This window comes from Oxyura jamaicensis, chromosome 1 (assembly GCF_011077185.1).
Source record: "Oxyura jamaicensis isolate SHBP4307 breed ruddy duck chromosome 1, BPBGC_Ojam_1.0, whole genome shotgun sequence".
Classification (NCBI taxonomy): domain Eukaryota; kingdom Metazoa; phylum Chordata; class Aves; order Anseriformes; family Anatidae; genus Oxyura; species Oxyura jamaicensis.
In genome coordinates this window covers 269,670-286,698 of record NC_048893.1, presented here as the reverse complement: position 1 = coordinate 286,698, position 17,029 = coordinate 269,670, and the positions used below count along the sequence as shown (strand labels likewise).

The window sequence follows — 17,029 nt, the reverse complement described above, 5'->3', positions numbered from 1 at the left end:
GGCTGGCTGCACCTGCGGGCGCGGCGGGAGCGGGAGCGGCGGGCGCGGCGGCGGCGGGAGCTGCGGGCGCTGGCGCTGGGCCAGGGCGACTTCGAGCTGGTGGACCACACCGGGCGGCCGCGGCGCAAGGCCGACTTCCGCGGGCAGTGGGTGCTGCTCTACTTCGGCTTCACGCACTGCCCCGACGTCTGCCCCGACGAGCTGGAGAAGCTGAGCCGGGCGGTGGAGCTGCTGGACCGCAACGCGGCGCTGCCCCGCGTGCAGCCGCTCTTCGTCACCGTGGACCCCGAGCGCGACGACGTGGCGGCCGTGGCGCGCTACGTGCGGGACTTCCACCCCCGGCTGCTGGGGCTGACGGGCAGCCCCGAGCAGGTGCGGGCGGCGGGCAGCGCCTACCGCGTCTACGCCAGCGCCGGCCCCAAGGACGAGGACGGCGACTACATCGTGGACCACACGGTCATCATCTACCTGCTGGGCCCCGACGGGCTCTTCCTCGACTACTACAGCCGCGGCAAGAGCGACGCCAAGATCGCCGAGAGCGTGCGCCGCCACATGGAGACCTACGAGCCGCTCCCCGCCTGAGCGCCGCCGGGGAGGGGGCGGTGAGCGGCCCCCCCCGGCACGGACCCTGCTGCGGGACCCCCCGGGACGGGGTCGGCAGCCCCAGGCCTTGCCCCTCCCCAGCCCCCTGGGGCGGTGCTGCGGGGCCTGGGTGCGTTCGGGGCCGCTTTGTGGATGTCACAACAAGACACGGTGCGGCAGCTGGGTGTTTATTGCTGAGAGCAGGAGGGCAGCGCGGGCGGGGGGCTGTACAGGGGGGGGGCTGTACAGGAGGGGGGGCTGTACAGGGCACGGGGGGGCTCAGTCGCAGAGCAGGGAGGCGCGGTAGGTGCGGAAGCGCTCGTGGGCCTGCTCGCGCCGGAGGAGCCGCAGCCGCATGGTGTCCACCGCCTCCTCCAGGCCCGGGTCCTGCGCCACCTCCACCGTGTAGTCGTTGGCCTGCGGAGAGGGGCAGGGGTGGGGAGGGCTGCTCCGAGCCCCCCCCCCGCGTCCCTCCCAGCCCCCAGGCCCCCGCTCACCAGCTGCAGCGAGGCCAGCATGTAGCGGCACACCTCGAAGGCCGGCATGCCCGCCACCAGGCTGCCGAAGGAGCGCCACTCGCCCAGGCGCCCGAAGCGCGCGGCCAGCCTGTCCCCGTAGCTGTGGATGTCGAAGGCCGCCCGTTCCTCCTGCGGGACAGGGGTGGGGGGGTCAGGGCGGCCCCACGCCTCCCCCTGGCCCCGTCCACCCCCCCCTGCGACGTGCCTGCTCCTGCAGCATCGGCCCCATCTTCTCCTCCCACTGGCGGATGTGCTGGGAGAGCTCCGTCTCCTGCACGTACCTCTGCGAGTTGGCGATGAACAGCTCCTGGGGGCGCGGAGAGACGGGGGCGTGGGGGACACGAGGACATGGGGGACACCTCGGGGGCGTGGGGGACACCTCGGGGGCCACGCACAGCACGTGGGGGACACGGGGAGCACACACACGGGGCGCCCACCAGCCCCACACCACTTACCACGTTCCTCCTCACCAGCTCCTCGTAGCCCAGCACGTCCAAGTCGCAGGGAGCTGCGGGAGGGCAGAGCGGTGCTGGGGGGCGGCCCCGTGCAGCCGGCCCCGTGACGCTGAGCGGGGAAGGGGAGGCTCCCTCGGCTGCTGCTGGTGCCCTCCCCGTGGCCCCCCATCATCACTCACCCCCGTCTCCCTCGACCACCGCCGCTGGGGCCTCGGGGTGGACGTCCTCGTACTCCAGAAAATCATCTGTGGGCGGAGAGACCCCGCTCAGCGCCCCGGCTGCGTCCGTCCCCGCGGCTGCTCAGCGCCCCAGGGCTCCACCCGTACCTGGGCCTTCCTCGGCGTCCCCCCCCGCAGTCACCCTCGCGCTCCTCTTCTGCCGCCTCCGGCTCCTCCTCGTCGCGCTCCAGCGGCAGCGCCCAGGGCGGCCTCTGGGAGAGCAGCGCTGAGCCCGGTGCCCCCCCCGAGCCCCCCCCGAGCCCCCCAGCCCCCGTCCCCGCTCACCGCCCTGCTCTGCAGCTTCCTCTGTGCCGCCAGCCGCTCCTTCAGCTGCTTCCAGTACAGCACCTCCAGATCTGCACCGACAGCACGGGCACGGCCTCAGCGCCCCAGCGGCGAGGGGTGGGGGGCTCCTCCAGCCCCCGCAGCCCCCCCAGCCCCCCGCTCCTGGCCCAGCGGCTGCCAGGGTGCCCTCCCCGTGCACCGCCCCCCCTTCATCCTGCGGCTCCCACCCACGCTGTGCAAACGAGCCGGGAGCTGCCCAGCCTCGAGGAACGTTGTGCGGTGGGTGAGCGAGGCTTAGGGTCCACCTTTCCAAAGGGGATTGATTACGAGTCAGATTTTCTGACCCAGAACACAAACCGCAACCGATCCTCAGCCCCCCTGAGCTGAGGCACTCTGCTCGTGCCTCCCTGCCCTTTGCCATCAGCCCCCGGCACGGCCTCACGGCGGCAGTCAGGGCGCTGCCTCCCCGGGGAGCACCATCCCCGCCGCCCCGCTCACCCGCGAACGTCGGCCCTTTCCTCTTGCTTTTCCTGCCGTCTGCAGCGTCGTCGTCTGCAGAAAACGGGAGAGGACCGAGGACTGCAGCTAGAGCCGAGCGGGGCGGCCCCGCGAGCCCGGCAGGGAGGCGCACGAGGGGCAGACCCCGGCTGCCAGCACCCCGGGCGTTCTGCCCGCTGTGCCCATCACGGTGCGCACAGCCACTGCCCCCCAGCACCACCGCCCCCCCCTCCCCGGGGCAGCTCCAGGCCCCAGCCCCAGCGGTCGGCTGGAGCTCCCTCCTGGGAACGCGCAGCCAGGGGGGGGGCAGCGCTCTGCTGCCCGGGACTGGGGGGGCTTCAGCTGCCCCCTGCCCGCGGTGGCGCCTGGCACGCAGAGCCCCAGCGTTTTTCCTCGGGCTGCCGTTAGCGCTGGCTGCCCCGCGTGCTCCCTGTGTCCCGCAGGGTGCCTGGTGCCGGGCTGCCCCTGCCCCTCGGGGCAGCACCGCCCGGGGGGCGCGGAGCTCTGCCCTGCTGAGGCTGCCTCGGGCCATGGTCCAAGGCTTTGGGTAGCCCTGTGTGGTGCTCGGTGATCCCTGGGGGTCCCTTCCAACTCATAACATAAAAATTAAATAAATAAATAAAAAGGCCACCGGCTCCTGCGGCCTCGAAGCCCTCCGAGGGGTGAGGGGCAGCCCCCGTACCCCACGCCCCGGTTGGCAAAGGGGGGAGCACCCGGGGAGCGCTGGGGCAGCGCCAGCGACCCGAGGCCTCGCATCGAGGTCCTACCACGGCAGGGTGGGAGGCGGTCCGGCCGCGACACTCACAGGAGGCAGAGAACCATTTCAAGAAGTCCTGAAGCTTCCTCGGCCCCTTCCTTTTCCGCTTGCTACCGATCACGTCGTCCAGGCCCGGCGGCACCACGAAGGGCCTCCCTGCAGGGCAGGGGGAGGTGAGCGGCCCCGGGCAGGACCCCGGGCAGGACCCCGGGCAGGACCCCGTGCTGCTGCTCACAGGCGAGCAGCTCGGAGGCAGGCACGCTTCCCAGATACCTCTCTTGAAGGGCTTGTCTTCGGAGTCCCCGAAGGGGTCCAGGCTCTGCCACGGATCCAGCATCTCCTGGGGGAGGAAGCGAGCGCAGATGAGCCGGGACGGGGGCACCGGAGCCGTGTGGCTCCGCAGGGCACCAGCGTGGCACAGAGCAGGGTGGGGAGGGCAGGGACACCCCGGGGCTTCCCACAGCACCCAGGCTCTGCTGCCGCCCTCCTGGCTCGGCTCCGGGCCCTTACCTTGATGTGTTCCTGCGGGTCCTTGGCAGGGGCTCGCTCCCGCAGCACGTAGCCCTTGGCCTGGGGCGCGCCCTGGCAGACACAAAGCGTCAGGCAGACACCAAGCCGCGGGCAGCCGGGCTCCAGCGCCGGAGCGAGGAGCTGCGGTGCCCCCCCGCTCCCTGCCTGCCCTACCCTCTGCGCCTCGAGGCGTTCATCGGCAGCCGGAGCCATTTCCACGTTGTCCTCGGGGACCACGGGCAAGTCGTCCCCGCTGTCGTCTGGCCCCGCAGCACCTAGCGGGGATATCGGTCAGGATACAGCCAGCAGCCGGGACGGGCTCCTGTGGGGCCTCCCTCTTCCACCCTGTCTGACGGGGAGCTTCCCTGGTGAGTTTTGCTTCTTAACTCACGACACCCAGGCCAGCCGGGGGTGCGCAGAGGGGTGAGCACCTCTGGTAACAGCACAGCACACCCCAGGCAGAACGGACAGAGCCCACCAGAGCATCTCACCTCCGTCGTCAGAGAAGTTCAGTGCCTGGACGGGCGTCGCGCCGAGGTGCAGGGGCTCCCTCCCGCCGCCGAGGACCGAGGACCATGCTCCTGGGAGGTGACAGAGGCGGGGGTCACCCGCGGCCCCGCAGAGTGGCCGTGGCGGCAGGGAAGGGGCAGCTCCCCAGGCTGGGCCCTGCCTTTGCCCAGCCCCTGAGCTCCCCCACGCCCAATTTTCAGCAGTAACCGAGCCCCGTGCTGGCAGGCACCAACCTAACCGAGCCCCGTGCTGGCAGGCAGAGCGCTTTCGACAAAGGCAGGGCAGCAGAGGAAGGGCAGCGTCACATCTCCACCCCCAGCAGCAGGGCTGAGAGCTCACATCCTCTCGAGGCCGAAGGCAGGGCAAGCCTCCCAGCGGGGCAGCCCCACTCCGTGCCGCCTTCCTCCCCGCAGAGGTCCTCACCCCAGCCCCGTACCTGCTGCTCCACCGGCGCTCCCTCCGTGGTGCCGATCCTGCGGGCTCCCGGGCATCAGCCCCGTCAGCTCCAGCATGAAGGCGCCGGTGGCGTGAGGGGTGCAAGTGTTCATGCGGAAATCCTTGCGGCTGGCCAGGACCTCCCCCCTCCGGCTGGGGACAACGGGCCCGTCAGGGGGACAGCGGGGCTAGCGGAGACCCCCAGGCCAACAGCCCCCCGCTGCCGGGAGGGGTCTGCCCCCGCCCGCTGTCCTCACGCTCCTCCGGCCCCACAAAGCCCTGCCTGGGTTCCCCAGCGCAGCCCCGGCCTCGTTGCTCCCCCCGGGCACCCCCTGCACGAGGAGCAGCCCCCATGCGAGCTCCTGGCGCCCTCAGGATTATTCCTCCTCCTCCTCCCCCCGGGTTTAACTGGGACAGGGCCATCCCCGCTGCCACGGCTCGGGGACAGCCAGGCCGCCCTGCGGCACGAGCTGGGGGCGGTGAGGGGGGGCTGTCACCTGAACAGGGGGTTGTTCCTCTTCTCAGCCTCCTCCGGGGGCACCAAGGACATCGGAGTCAGGGGCACGATGTTCACAGCCTGCAGGGACGAGAACAGGAGCGCGGCTGCCGCTGCTCGGGGCCGGACGGAGGCGCGGGCACTGCGCGGGCAGCGCCGTCCCTCGGAGCCCCGCCGGGCGCGCAGCAGCCCCAGCGCCTCCGCGGTGCCGGGGGGGGCAAAAAGCCCGACAGCAGGCTCCCTTACGCTGGGCTGGTGGTCCTTCTTCATGTCCACGCCGCCCTGGCTGGTGTCCTTGATGTCGTCCAGGGAGAGGAACTGCAGAGAGAGCCCCGCGGCGGTGAGCGGCTGGCAGCGGGGCTTGGCGAGCCGCACCGCAGCGCCCTGCGGGCCCGAGAGCCGCCGCTGCGCAGGCAGGACCGAGCCAGCAGCAGAGGGAAAGAAAGCTCTGGCTTTGGAGCCCCTGCCAGGACAGGAGCTGGTCTTTATGCTCCCTTGAGCAGACGGCCTTTAAGGTCCCTTCCAACCCGAGCCGTGCCAGCAGCAGGAAGGCTGAGGCACAGGACAGGGTCCCCACGGGCTGCGCAGGGGATAAGCTCTCCCAGCAGTGCTGCAAGGCAGCAAATCCCTTCCCTCGGAGGCCACAATGGGAGTTCCATGGCAAAAGCCTGCCGAGGCGCTCCTCCCGGGGGGCGGGAGGGGGGGCAGACGTGGGGCTGAAGGCAGCGGAGCACGCAGGGAGCACACCCGCAGCGTCCCCTCACCTCCTCCTCCTCCGTCCCGAAGGTTGCGTCGGCGTCCCTGCCGTCCTCCCCCACGGAGCAGGGCTGCTTCTCCCGCCTGTCAGGGAGCAGAAACACGGTCAGGCGCTGCGCACCGCCGGCTCACGGCTCGGGCAGAGCAGCAGCGGGCTTCCCCCAGCCCGGCCGTGGCGCACGCAGCAACTGGTGGGCGTCCTGCAGCGTCTCGGGGCAGAGCTGCCAGGCAGCAGGCACGGGCTGCAGCGCGCTGCCAGCCCGATCCCTGAGCCCACGGCCCTGGTGGTGCTGGGGGGCTGCAAAGGAATCAGGGCTCGAGGGGACCCAGCCCCTCTAGCAAGTCCTGTCTTGAACAAAAACGTCCCGCTCAGCTCAGCGGGAAAGAGGAGAACGTTTCCCTGCAAGGCAACAACGCGGCGTGGAGATGATGTGGGGGATGCTCAGAATCCTCTGCGGCAGCTTCAGGGGGCTGCAGCCCCGCCAGAGCCTCCCCCGGCCGCCCTGCCTCAGGCTCGCAGACAAGCCCGCAGCTGACGAGCGGGGTTCACGGCCGGGAGAGCCAGAGGCCGGGCGGCTCCTGCAGGGAGAGCCCAGCACCCTTTGGTGCGAGGCGCCTCACAAAAAGCGCGGGTTTTAAAGGATCTGCCGGAGGGCGCGCAGAACGGCGTCGCCAGCTGATCCCTCCTCAGTGGGAGCCAGGTTCTGAACTCAGGCCGGGCTGGCGGGAGGCGGCTTGCGCAAGACAACTCGAAAACCGCGACCGCAACAGCGCTGCCCCACTCTGAGCAGCGGTGGGGAAACAAATCACGAGCCTCTTTGCCACACGGGTCACGCTGCGGGGTGCTGGGCCCGGCCCTCTCCTTACCCAACAGCCGGGCACGCAGTGCCAAACCCCAGCACGGCGCCGCTGGAAGAGCTCCGGGGGAAGAGCTTGGCCCCACGGCCTGGAGACAGAGCCGAGCCCCAGCGGGGCCTGCAGAAACCCTCGGCCTCAGAGAAGCTCTCCCGGGGCTGCAGGCTGACGCTGCGACCGGCTGGTTTGTTTTTAAAAGGGGTGCCGTAAGGGAAGGGTGCTCAGGGAAAGCCAGGCGAGGCCCTGAGCGGGGGCAGAGCCCCGGGGGCTGTCCTGTGGGTGGGACACGGCCTCGTCCCTGCGCCAGCCGGGCTCGCACGCGGCTCGGCAGGAGCTCCGCAGCTCAGCGGGGCCGTGCCACGAGGCGGGGGCTGAGCAGCGCGGGGGACGCGGCCGTGTGTGGTGCTGAACGGGGGGGGCCTGCGGGAAGACCCCAGCCCCTGCAAGGTGGTCCCCCCAGCAGAGAGGGCTCGTTACTTACTTCTTATTGGAAATGAAGTCGAGTGCCTGGTAGACCAGAGAGTAGAGATACTCCACCTGCAAAACAGGGGCCGGCCTCAGAGACAGAGAAAGCAGCTCCCAGAAAAAACCCTCCGGCTGCTGCCAGGATGACCACGGCCCTCCTCCTACCCCCAGGCAGCCACAGTTCAATTTCTTGATAATCTCCTTGGTTTTTTTCCATTCAAGCCATTTTGAGTCCAGCCTTGGGAACAGAGGCTGTATTTTTTTTGTATTCCCCGTTCTAGAGGAAGAAGAACTGAACAGCAAAATTCTGCTGTTTGTTCCTCCAAGCTGCCAATCCCCACACATACAAAGGGGTGGAACCGAGGAACGTGAGATCGATAACTTCTACACCCCCCGGCCATTATTCACGCCATCCACACCGCAGGGCAGCTCCGCAGAGCAGCCCCAGCTGGGGGCTGAGGACGTGGCCGTGCCCGCGGGCGCGCTCACCTTCCTGCTGTAGATGCAGGCAGAGCCCTGGATTAGCAGAGCTGCCTCCGTGAAGTTCATGGTGGTTTTGCCGCCGTCAAAGGAAATACAGATTTGGTCCAGCTGCAAAAGGCAGAAAGAAAAAGGAGAAAGAAAACGGGCTGCGGATCTGCAGCCTGATGGAAGGGGAGCACGGGGAAATGGAGGGGCAGGAAGGCAGCGGTTTGCCTAACGTGAGGCTCTGGGGGCCGGACGCGGTGAATGCGGAGAGGGAATGCCCTGCCCTCGGCTCCGGCAGCCCGAGGAGCTTTCCTGTGGGGGCACCACAAGGAACACGTCCCTGGAAACAGGGGGCATCCAGAAGGGGTGGCCGTGAGACGGTGCGGGGTCTCACACCCCCACGCGCCCGCCCCACACAGGCCAGCGACCGCGCCGCTGCCCCGGGGCAGGCAGGAGCTCTGCGGCCGTGCCGGGCTGTGGGCAGCGGCCGCAGGCAGGGATGGAAGCTCCCCATGTCCCAGCATCGCCGCGGCAGCCCCTGCTGCCCCCTCACCTCCTCCAGGTACTCCCCGAGCTGCGCGGCCACGTCCACCTCCCAGTTCTTGGTGAGGTTGCGGATGGGCTGCAGGAGGTGCAGGAAGCGCGACTCCGCGTCCTCCATGGCGGCTCCCCGGCGCTCGGGCACCGCGGGTGGCTCAGGGCACGGTGACCCCGCGTCCGGCGGCGGCCGCACGAAGCCCGCGGCGGCCTCGTGGCTTCAGCGGGAGGAAAGCTGCAGGAGAGGGGGCCCGGCGGGCACAGGGCAGCGCCCAGAGACCTGAGAAAGGAACGCCGGGCGTTACCTCGGGGGTCCCTGGCAGGCGGGGTGGGCGCCGGGAGGACGGCCGAGCACCGGGATAAGCACTGGGACGAGCTCCGGGACGAGCTCCGGGCCGAGCTCCGGGCCCAGCACCGGGCCCAGCACCGGGCCCCGGCAGCCCGAGGCCTGCAAAGGGTGCGGGTGTCACCGGGGTGCAGCTGGGGGGCACCGGCTGGGACTGGGAACTGGGCCAGGGAATGGGGCCGGGGGCTGGAGACTGGGATGGGGGCCGGGGGGCCACGGTCAGGGAACGGGGCCGGGAACTGGGACCCAGAGACCAGGGACCGGGAACCAGGGACTGTGGCCGGGACCGAAGCAGGGACCAGGGAACAGGACCGGGGACCGGGACCTGGGAACGGGAACCGGGACCCAGGGCCGGGACAGGGCCCGGGGACCGAGACCGGAGCAGGGATTGGGGACTGGGGCCGGGGACCAGGAAAAGGGGCGGGGACCGGGAACCGGGGCCGGGGACCGGCGACGGGGACCGGGGACTTGGTGGGGCCGGTACTGGAGCAGGGACCAGCGAACAGGACCGGGGACCGGGACCAGGGAACGGGAACCGGGACCTGGGGCCGGGACGCGGGATGGGGACCGGGACAGGGCCCAGGGACCGGGGCCGGGAAGCGGGATGGGGACCGGGACAGGGCCCGGGGACCGAGACCGGAGCAGGGATTGGGGACCGGGGCCGGGGACCGGGGCCTAGGACTAGGAAGCGGGGCCGAGATCCGAGACCGGCGACCGGGACGGGGACCGGGACCCGGGTCCGCCTCCGCAGCCACCCACCGTTGCCGTTCCCGGTACCGGGCCGGAGCCCCGGGGCCGCTCAGCGCCGCTCCCGCCGCGCCGCCATTTCGCGCTTCCCGCCCGCCGCGCGCGCGCTGCCGTCACGGGGCGCCGCCCACCGGGGCCCCGCCCGCCACCCCCGGCCCCGGCCCCGCCCTGGCGGAGCCGCCCCGGCGCCCCCGGGAGCGGTTCCTGGCCGGGCTGGCCGCCGCCTACCTCGCCGCCTTCGTCTCGCTCTACCTGCAGCTGCCCGGTACGCCGCGCCCCGCGCCGTCCCGAGCCGTCTCCGCCGCGGGGCCGGGCTCGGCGCTGACTTCCCCGTTCCCGTTCGCGTTCCCCCCCCGCAGGGCTGTACGGGCGCGACGGGATCCTGCCGCTGCGGCGGGCGCTGCGGCCGGGCGGGCGCGGGCTGCGGGCGCTGCTGCGGGACGAGCCCACGCTGCTGTGGCTGTGCCCCCGCGCGGGGCTGGAGGCGGAGCGCGGCGCGGAGCTGCTCTGCCTGCTGGGCGCCGCCGCCGCGCTGGGCGCGCTGCTGAGCCCCGCGCTCCGGGACTGCCTCCTGCTCGCCGCCCTGCGCGCCGCCTACCTCTCCGTCTGCCAGGTACGGACACGCGGCGGGACCGGGCACCGGGTACCGGGCACCGGGTACCGGGCACTGGGCGCTGGGCACCGGGTACCGGGCACCGGGCGCTGGGCACTGGGCGCTGGGCACCGGGTACCGGGCGCTGGGCACCGGGTACCGGGCACCGGGTACCGGGCACAGGGCGCTGGGCACCGGGACCGTGGCACTGGGCACCGGGCGCTGGGCACCGGGTACCGGGCACAGGGCACTGGGCACCGGGACCGCGGCACTGAGTACTGGGTACCAGGCACCGGGCACAGGGCGCTGGGCACAGGGCACTGGGACTGCGGCACTGGGTACCGGGCACTGGGTACTGGGCACAGGGTGCTGGGCGCTGGGCACCGGGCACTGGGCACCGGGACCGTGGCACCGAGCGCTGCTGCTCGCGGTGGGGGGGGGGGAACATGGGGGGGGGGGGTGTGGGGGCGGGGGGGGTGAGTGTGAGATGGGGGGGGGTGGGGGGGTGAGTGTGGGTGGGGGGTGAGTGAGCTGGGTGTGCTGGGGGGGTGTGCTGGCTGTGATTGTGTGTGTGCGAGCTGGGGGTGAGCTGGGTGCATGGGTGAGTGTGTGCCTGTGTGTGCGTGTGAGCTGGGGGTGTGATTGTGTGAGCTGGGGGTGTGTGTGATTGTGTGTGTGTGAGCTGGGTGGGATTGTGTGAGCTGGGGGTGATTGTGAGTGTGAGCTGTGCACGTGTGAGCTGTGCAAGCTGGGTGTGTGTGAGCTGGGGGTGCCCCCGTCTCTGTGCGTGTGTCAGGACGGCTGCGGCAGGACTCGCTTCCTCTTCCCTCCCAGCGGGGAAACCCAGCAGGGAGCGGCTCACAGGAGCCCCCGGGCACGGCGCCCGCTGCTGGAGCTGGAGCTGGGGAGGCCACGTGGCGCTGCCCCTGTCCCCCCGGGCTGCCCCTGTCCCCCCGGGGTTCCCCCTGTCCCTGGGGTGCCCCTGTCCCCCAGGCTGCCCCTGTCCCCGCCATGTCCCACGGGGGCAGGACGGGAGCCTGGTTTGGTTCCTGCCCCTGGAGGGGCAGCACCAGGAGCCGTGCAGGCCGGGGCTCCCGGCTGCCGGAGCAGCCTCCACCCAGCCCCTGCGTGCCAGGCCCTCGTCCTTCCCTTTTAAGGTGATGTGCAGAGAAATCCTCGCCCTCCTCCTCTTCCTCCTCCCCTCCGTGCTGCCTGCAAGCAGGGCTCAGCCTGGGGCTGTGCTACGAGGGGCAGCCCGGTGCAGCGGGGTGCCGTGGGGCAGGGCTCGGCCCCGTCCTGTCCCCGACGGCCCCGTTCCTCCTGCCGGCCACGTGGCCGTGCCTGGAGCTCAGCTCCGGCCTGGAGCCGCTCCTGGGCTGCGGTTCCTGGCGCCGCAACCCCACCAGCGTGGCCGGCCCGGGACCATCCTCCTCCATCCTCCCTCCTCCACCTCGCACCCCGGGCGGCGCTGCCTCCGTGGCACCGCAGCACCGCGGCGGGCTGAGGCCGCTGCCACGCACTGGGGCTGGCCCCAGGCCGGCCTGGGGTTTGGCAGGGCTCAGGGGGGGCAAGCCCCCACGGCACAGAGCCCCCCGCCCCGCTCACGGCTCCCTCTCCCCGCAGGTAGGACAGGTCTTCCTCTACTTCCAGTGGTAAGTCAGCTGCCCGCACGCCCGCCCTCCAGACCCCGCAGGGCCCTGCCGGGGGGCTCCACACCTCCTGCCCCCGCTCCGCGGAGGGCCCCGTCCCCCGCTCGGCACCTCGGGGACGCGGCCCCCGGGGTGTCAGTGTGGGACTGTGGCGTGCCCGCAGGGACAGCCTCCTGCTGGAAGCGGGCTTCCTGGGCGTGCTGGTGGCCCCCCTGCGCCTCTTCAAGTGGCGCCCGGCGGCATGGCGCGCCCACGACGGGGTCACCTTCTGGCTGGTGCGCTGGCTGCTCTTCCGCCTCATGTTCGCCTCCGGCGTGGTGAAGCTGACCAGCCGCTGCCCCACCTGGTGGGGGCTCACAGGTGAGGGGGGCACGGCCCGCGGGGGGTCGCGGGCTGTGGGGGGGACGCAGGCACGGCCCCCGGCCTCAGGTCGCGCCCCGTGGGGCTCCGGGCGGCTGTTCCGCGCAGATGCGCCGTGGTCAGCGCCCGTGGCACGGCTCTGCCCGCTCCGAGCTGCTCCCCTGCCCCCAGGCACGCCGCTGACCCCTGGCTGTCCCCCCCAGCTCTCACCTACCACTACGAGACGCAGTGCATCCCCACGCCGGCCGCCTGGTTCGCCCACCAGCTGCCCGTGTGGTTCCAGAAGCTCAGCGTGGTGGCCACCTACGTCATCGAGATTGCCGTCCCGCTGCTCTTCTTCGCCCCCATCCGCCGCCTCCGGCTCTTCGCCTTCTACTGCCAGGTGCGGGGGGCGTCGGGGCACCGGCGGGGGGCTGCTGCCCCCCCCGGGGAGCCTGCTCCGCGCCGCGCCGCCCCCAGCCCTGCCTTTGCTCCCGGCCAGGTCCTGCTGCAGGTCCTCATCATGCTCACGGGCAACTACAACTTCTTCAACGCGCTCACCATCGTGCTGGCCTTCTCCCTGCTGGATGAGGAGCACGTGGCGTACTGGCTGGGGCGCAGCAAGAAGAAGCACGCCAGCGGTGAGTCGGGGGGCTCGCGGCCCGTTTGGGGGCGCGGTGCCCTCTGCCGTGTGTGGGATGGGGGGGGACGGGCCGCCAGCTCTGCACGGCCCCGGGAGGCGTCGTTGTGGCTGCCCCGGGTCGGTGCTGAGCGAGCTGCCGCCCCCGGGGCGCTCAGGCTGGGGCTTGGCATGAGGCTGCAGAGCAGGGAGTCGCTCCGGGTGCTGCTCCTGCCCTCCTGGACTTGGGCTCTCGGGGCTGGGCTCGTGGCCTGCTGGGTGCCGTGGGTCGGGCCCCGGCGCTGAGCTGCCCCCCCGCCGCCAGCCTGGCCCCCCAGCCTCCTCGCCTTCCTCTCCACCCTGCTGGAGCTGGCTGCCTACGCGCTGCTGCTCTACTGGAGCGTCCAGCACTTCGGCCTGGAGATCGACTGGGAGAAGAAGGTGCTGGAATCCAAAGTGGGTACGTCCCGGCCGCACTGGGCTGGCCGCCCCCGTCCCCACGGCCCGGCTGCTCCCGCGGGTGCCGCCGCCGGCCCTGACCCCGCGCTGTCCCCCTGCCCCAGCCTTCACCTACCACGAGTTCACCCAGTGGCTGCGGGCGGTGACGCTGCCGCTGGTGGGGCTGGGCTTCCTCTCGCTGTCCTGGGAGATCCTCTGTGCCTTGTACCGGTGAGTGCCGCGGAGCCCTCGCCCCTGGGTCCCAGCCGGGCTGAGCAGGGGGCTCACCGGGGTGCCCGTCCCCAGGCCGTGCGCACGCAGCCTGGGGGGGGCCGTGCAGGTCTGAGCCCCCCGTGCCACCCCTCACAGGTGCGTCTGCGTCCGCGGCTGCTTCTGGAAGCTGTGGGCTTTGCTGCAGTGGGCCGTCTTCGCCACGGCCGCCGTGGGGGTGTTCGCCGTCAGCTTGGTGAGCTCCGGGGGGACCGGGGGCTCTGCCGGGCCGCGGGGGTGGTCCCCGCTCCTTCAGCTGGGGCCGGGGGGTGCGGGTGGGCGGCAGCGGGGCGCGGGGGGGCTCTGCCCGTGCCTCCTGCAGCCGCCCCCCTTGCGCCGCCCAGGTGCCCTTCACCTACATCGACTACGAGTCCAACGGCAAGCTGTGGCCCGGCATCCACCACATGTTCAACGCCGTCGAGCGCTTCCAGGTGGTGAACTCCTACGGGCTGTTCCGCAGGATGACGGGCGTCGGGGGGCGGCCCGAGGTGGTGCTGGAGGGCAGCTACGACAAGCAGACCTGGACGGTGAGCGCACGCCTCGCTGCGAGGGCTGCGGCTGAGGAGCCAGCCCCGAGCATCCCCACCCCGCTGCCTTGGTGCTGCTGGGCACCCGGCCGTCCCCGTGGGCTGGGGGGGCTTTGCTGGTCCCACGGCCCCCGGAGGTGACAGGGGGGGAGCTGTGGTCCGGACCTGAGCCCCCCCCCGTCCTGCCCGCAGGAGATCGAGTTCATGTACAAGCCGGGCAACGTCAGCGCGGCCCCGCCGCTGGTGGCCCCGCACCAGCCGCGCCTCGACTGGCAGATGTGGTTCGCGGCCCTGGGGCACCACAGCAGCAGCCCCTGGTTCTACAGCTTCGTGCACCGCCTGCTGCAGGGCAAGAAGGACGGTCAGTGGGGCGGGGGGGGCAGGGGGGCGGGGGGGCGGGGGCCAGGCAGCCCCCCTAACGCTGCGCCCCCGCAGTGATCCGCCTGGTGCAGCTCGATGAGGCCAGGTACCCGTTCAGCGCCCAGCCGCCCACCTACATCCGCGCCCAGCTCTACAAGTACTGGTTCACCGGCAGCACCGAGACCGGGTGAGCGGGGACGGGGGCAAGGCTGGCTCGGAACCCCCCCCCCGCTGCCCCCCCTGCTCCCCACCTCGGGGGTGACCCCGCACCAACGTGCAGGCGCCGTGGCTGCCCGTGCTGGCGGCCCTTGGGCAGCTGTGGGGGCAAGCCCAGCGGGTGGGAGCTCCCCGGGACCCCGAGCACGGCTCCAGGGGGCTGTGGGGCTGCGGGGGGGGGGGCCCGTCCCCTCCCCGGGCACTGACCCCGTGTCCCGCAGGGAGGGAGCTACGCGGTGGTGGCGGCGGCAGCACGTCCAGGAGTTCTTCCCCACCGTCTCTCTGGGCGACCCCACGCTGGAGAACCTCCTGGCGCAGCACGGGCTGAAGGTAGGGCCCCGTGCCCCATCCCCGCGCCCCCCTGAGCCCCCTGCGTGGCCGTGGGGCGGCGTTCACCCCCCCCGTACCCCCCCCAGGACAAGGCGCCACCCAAGCGCCCGGCGACCGCCTTCCTGCCCTGGCTCCTGGAGTCCATCCGGCGCCTCAGCCTGCCGTTGTCGGGCCCGGCCGTGCTCTGGTCCCTGTACCTCGGCGCTGCCAGCGCCTGCCTGCTGCGCGCCCTCGGCCGCCGGCCCCGGGGGGGGGCACCCCCGGCCCGCCACAAAGGCCCCAAGCGGGGGGACCCGGTGGACCGAGGGGGCGGCGAGAAGAACGGGCAGGTGAGGAGGAAGGAGCACAAAGAGGCGGAGGAGAAGGGCGAGGGCCGAGCCCGGGGGGCAGCCGAGGCCGAGGGCCCCCGCGGCACCAAGAAGAAGAAGTAGCAGCAGCGCCGGGAGCCCCCGGCCCAGGACCCGTCTTCCACGCACTGACTGATGCCGCTGGCTCCGGGACCCCCCCCCGCACCCCCCGGCTGCCCGACGCTGCCTCTGTCCCCGTGGGGGGGTCCTGGCGGGGCACGACCCCCCCCCACCATCACGGGGCGAGCGTGCCCCCCTCCCCGCCAGTGCCTTCACCCACAGCCGGAGCAGCGCGGGCTGTGGCGGCCTCCCCGTGCCCCCCGGGGGGGCTGCCCCTCTGCCCCCTCCCAGCCATCCTGTGGGGCAGGTGCTGGGGGGGGGGGCGCAGCTGCATCGTGGCCTCGTGCGCCCACGGGGGGCTCCGGCCCCCGCTGCCCCGTGCCGGGGGGGGTCCGACCGCACCGCGCTTCCCCTGGCTGCGTCCCGCGCAGGGGTTTCCTATGATTTTCTAAATAAAGCCTTTGACATTCCAGCTCCCAGCCTCTCCCTCACACCAGGAAGGTTGGGGGGGGGGAATGGGGGCTGTGCTGGTCCCCCTGGTGTCCCCCCCTGGTCCCCCCCCCCCCGGGGGCTCTCCCCAGCCCCACGGCTGCGACCAGCCCCACGGCGCGTGCCAAGCAGGTTTATTGATGGCCTGGGGCCGGGCGCGGGGCAAGCAGGGGGGGGGGTGCGTGCAGTGCTGCGTGCCGGGGGGGCCGGGGCCGTGCCTGGGGGGGTCCCAGCTCACCAGCAGAGCTGCCCCGGGCAGTACTTGTCGATCAGGGACTGGTAGTACCCCCGCAGCTCCTGCACCTCGGGCAGCTCCTCCTGCTTGGTGTACAGGTCGAACTTGCTGTGGGAGCGAGGAGGGGTCAGAGCCGGGGGGGGGGGGGACACACAAGGTCCCAGCCCCCCCCCCCAGCTCCCCACCACGCACTTGAGCTCCTTGACCCAGGGCAGCATGCGCAGGTCCTCCTCGCTGCAGAGGTGCCCGTAGTCCCCGTGCGCGTGCCAGGGGTAGAAGGAGTGGAAGCGAACCATGTAGAAGGCCTGGGGGGGCACGGGGGGGACACAGGGCCGTGGCATGGGGGGGGGCTGTGGGGTACCCAGCCCCCTGCCCCTCGGGGCGCCCACCCTGCGCCCCCTGCCCTCACCTCCTTGGGCAGGGCGAAGTTGTTGAACTTCATGACTCTGTACATGTACTCTGCGGAGAGAGCGGGCGGCTGGGGGGGGCCGGCAGACGCTGCCCCCGGCCCCACTGCTCCGGGCACGTGGGGGGGGATGGGGGCAGAGCCCCTGCGCGTGCCCCCCCCCCCCCATAGGGGGCCGGGGGTGTCCCCACACTGCAGCTCACCGTCGTGTCCCCAGGACATGAGCACGTTCTCCAGGCCGCAGTGGGGCTGGTACATCCCGCACTCGGTGCTGGGGGCAGGGACGGGGGCTCGGGGGGCTGCGCCGTGCCCCCCCTCCCCCCCCCCCCAGAGGGGCAGGGGGCCGCGCTCACCTGTACCGGGGGTCCCTGCTGTCGGGGTTCTCGTGGAAGGTGGAGTCGCTGAAGACCACGGACTTCTGCACCTTGCAGCCCACGGGGAAGGTGTCCCCCACCACGGCCCACTGCGGGGCGGCCACACGTGTCCCGGGGGGGCCCGAGGAGGGGACCCCGTGGGGGTGCCGGGCGCTGTCCCCCCCCCGCCGTCACCCCGCTCACCTGGGGCTCCCCGAACAGCGCCAGGACCTTCCCCAGGTCGTGCAGCAGCCCCACGAGGTGGAACCAGTCTGGAGGCGAGTGGGGCCGTCACCCCCCGGCAGCACCCCCGGGGCTTGCGCCCCCCCCCCAGCCCCACCTTTGTCGGGGTGGGCACGGC

General features: G+C 72.3%; 4 protein-coding genes across 5 annotated transcripts in view; 2 read left to right on the top strand and 2 right to left on the bottom strand.

The window, feature by feature from the left end:
* CPT1B (carnitine palmitoyltransferase 1B) overlaps positions 1-6,556 on the top strand; it is a 30,074-nt gene extending 23,518 nt beyond the window's left edge. Inside the window, 2 exon segments of the mRNA XM_035339406.1 lie at positions 493-497; positions 6,225-6,556. Coding sequence (XP_035195297.1) covers positions 493-497; positions 6,225-6,556 — 337 coding nt within the window.
* NCAPH2 (non-SMC condensin II complex subunit H2) lies at positions 755-3,650 on the bottom strand. Of its 2 annotated transcripts, none has more exons than XM_035334978.1 (9): positions 3,587-3,650; positions 3,362-3,469; positions 2,557-2,610; positions 1,882-2,129; positions 1,735-1,800; positions 1,556-1,629; positions 1,306-1,407; positions 1,080-1,229; positions 755-999 (listed from the first exon to the last, which is right to left on the bottom strand). In XM_035334978.1, the coding sequence occupies exons 2-9, from the start codon at positions 3,376-3,378 to the stop codon at positions 862-864; spliced, it is 849 nt and encodes a 282-aa protein (XP_035190869.1). In that variant the 5' UTR covers positions 3,379-3,469; positions 3,587-3,650; the 3' UTR covers positions 755-861. The 2 variants fall into 2 exon arrangements, with proteins under 2 accessions (XP_035190869.1, XP_035190876.1); XM_035334985.1 differs by having other exon boundaries at positions 1,556-1,608.
* A 1,911-nt stretch (positions 6,557-8,467) lies between the features above and the next one.
* Positions 8,468-15,418, top strand: LMF2 (lipase maturation factor 2). Its single transcript, XM_035338959.1, has 15 exons — positions 8,468-8,513; positions 9,443-9,703; positions 9,798-10,051; positions 11,654-11,682; positions 11,843-12,039; positions 12,243-12,421; positions 12,521-12,659; positions 12,963-13,097; positions 13,201-13,306; positions 13,445-13,541; positions 13,690-13,872; positions 14,065-14,233; positions 14,308-14,419; positions 14,670-14,778; positions 14,865-15,418. The coding sequence occupies exons 1-15, from the start codon at positions 8,468-8,470 to the stop codon at positions 15,207-15,209; spliced, it is 2,361 nt and encodes a 786-aa protein (XP_035194850.1). The 3' UTR covers positions 15,210-15,418.
* Positions 15,419-15,852: 434 nt separating this feature from the next.
* Positions 15,853-17,029, bottom strand: part of MIOX (myo-inositol oxygenase) — a 3,682-nt gene continuing 2,505 nt past the window's right edge. The window contains exons 5-10 of the mRNA XM_035334996.1: positions 16,873-16,940; positions 16,669-16,778; positions 16,519-16,586; positions 16,319-16,368; positions 16,102-16,214; positions 15,853-16,017 (exon numbers count right to left, since the gene is read on the bottom strand). Coding sequence (XP_035190887.1) covers positions 15,909-16,017; positions 16,102-16,214; positions 16,319-16,368; positions 16,519-16,586; positions 16,669-16,778; positions 16,873-16,940 — 518 coding nt within the window. The 3' untranslated portion in view covers positions 15,853-15,908. The remainder of the gene's footprint in view (positions 16,018-16,101; positions 16,215-16,318; positions 16,369-16,518; positions 16,587-16,668; positions 16,779-16,872; positions 16,941-17,029) is intronic.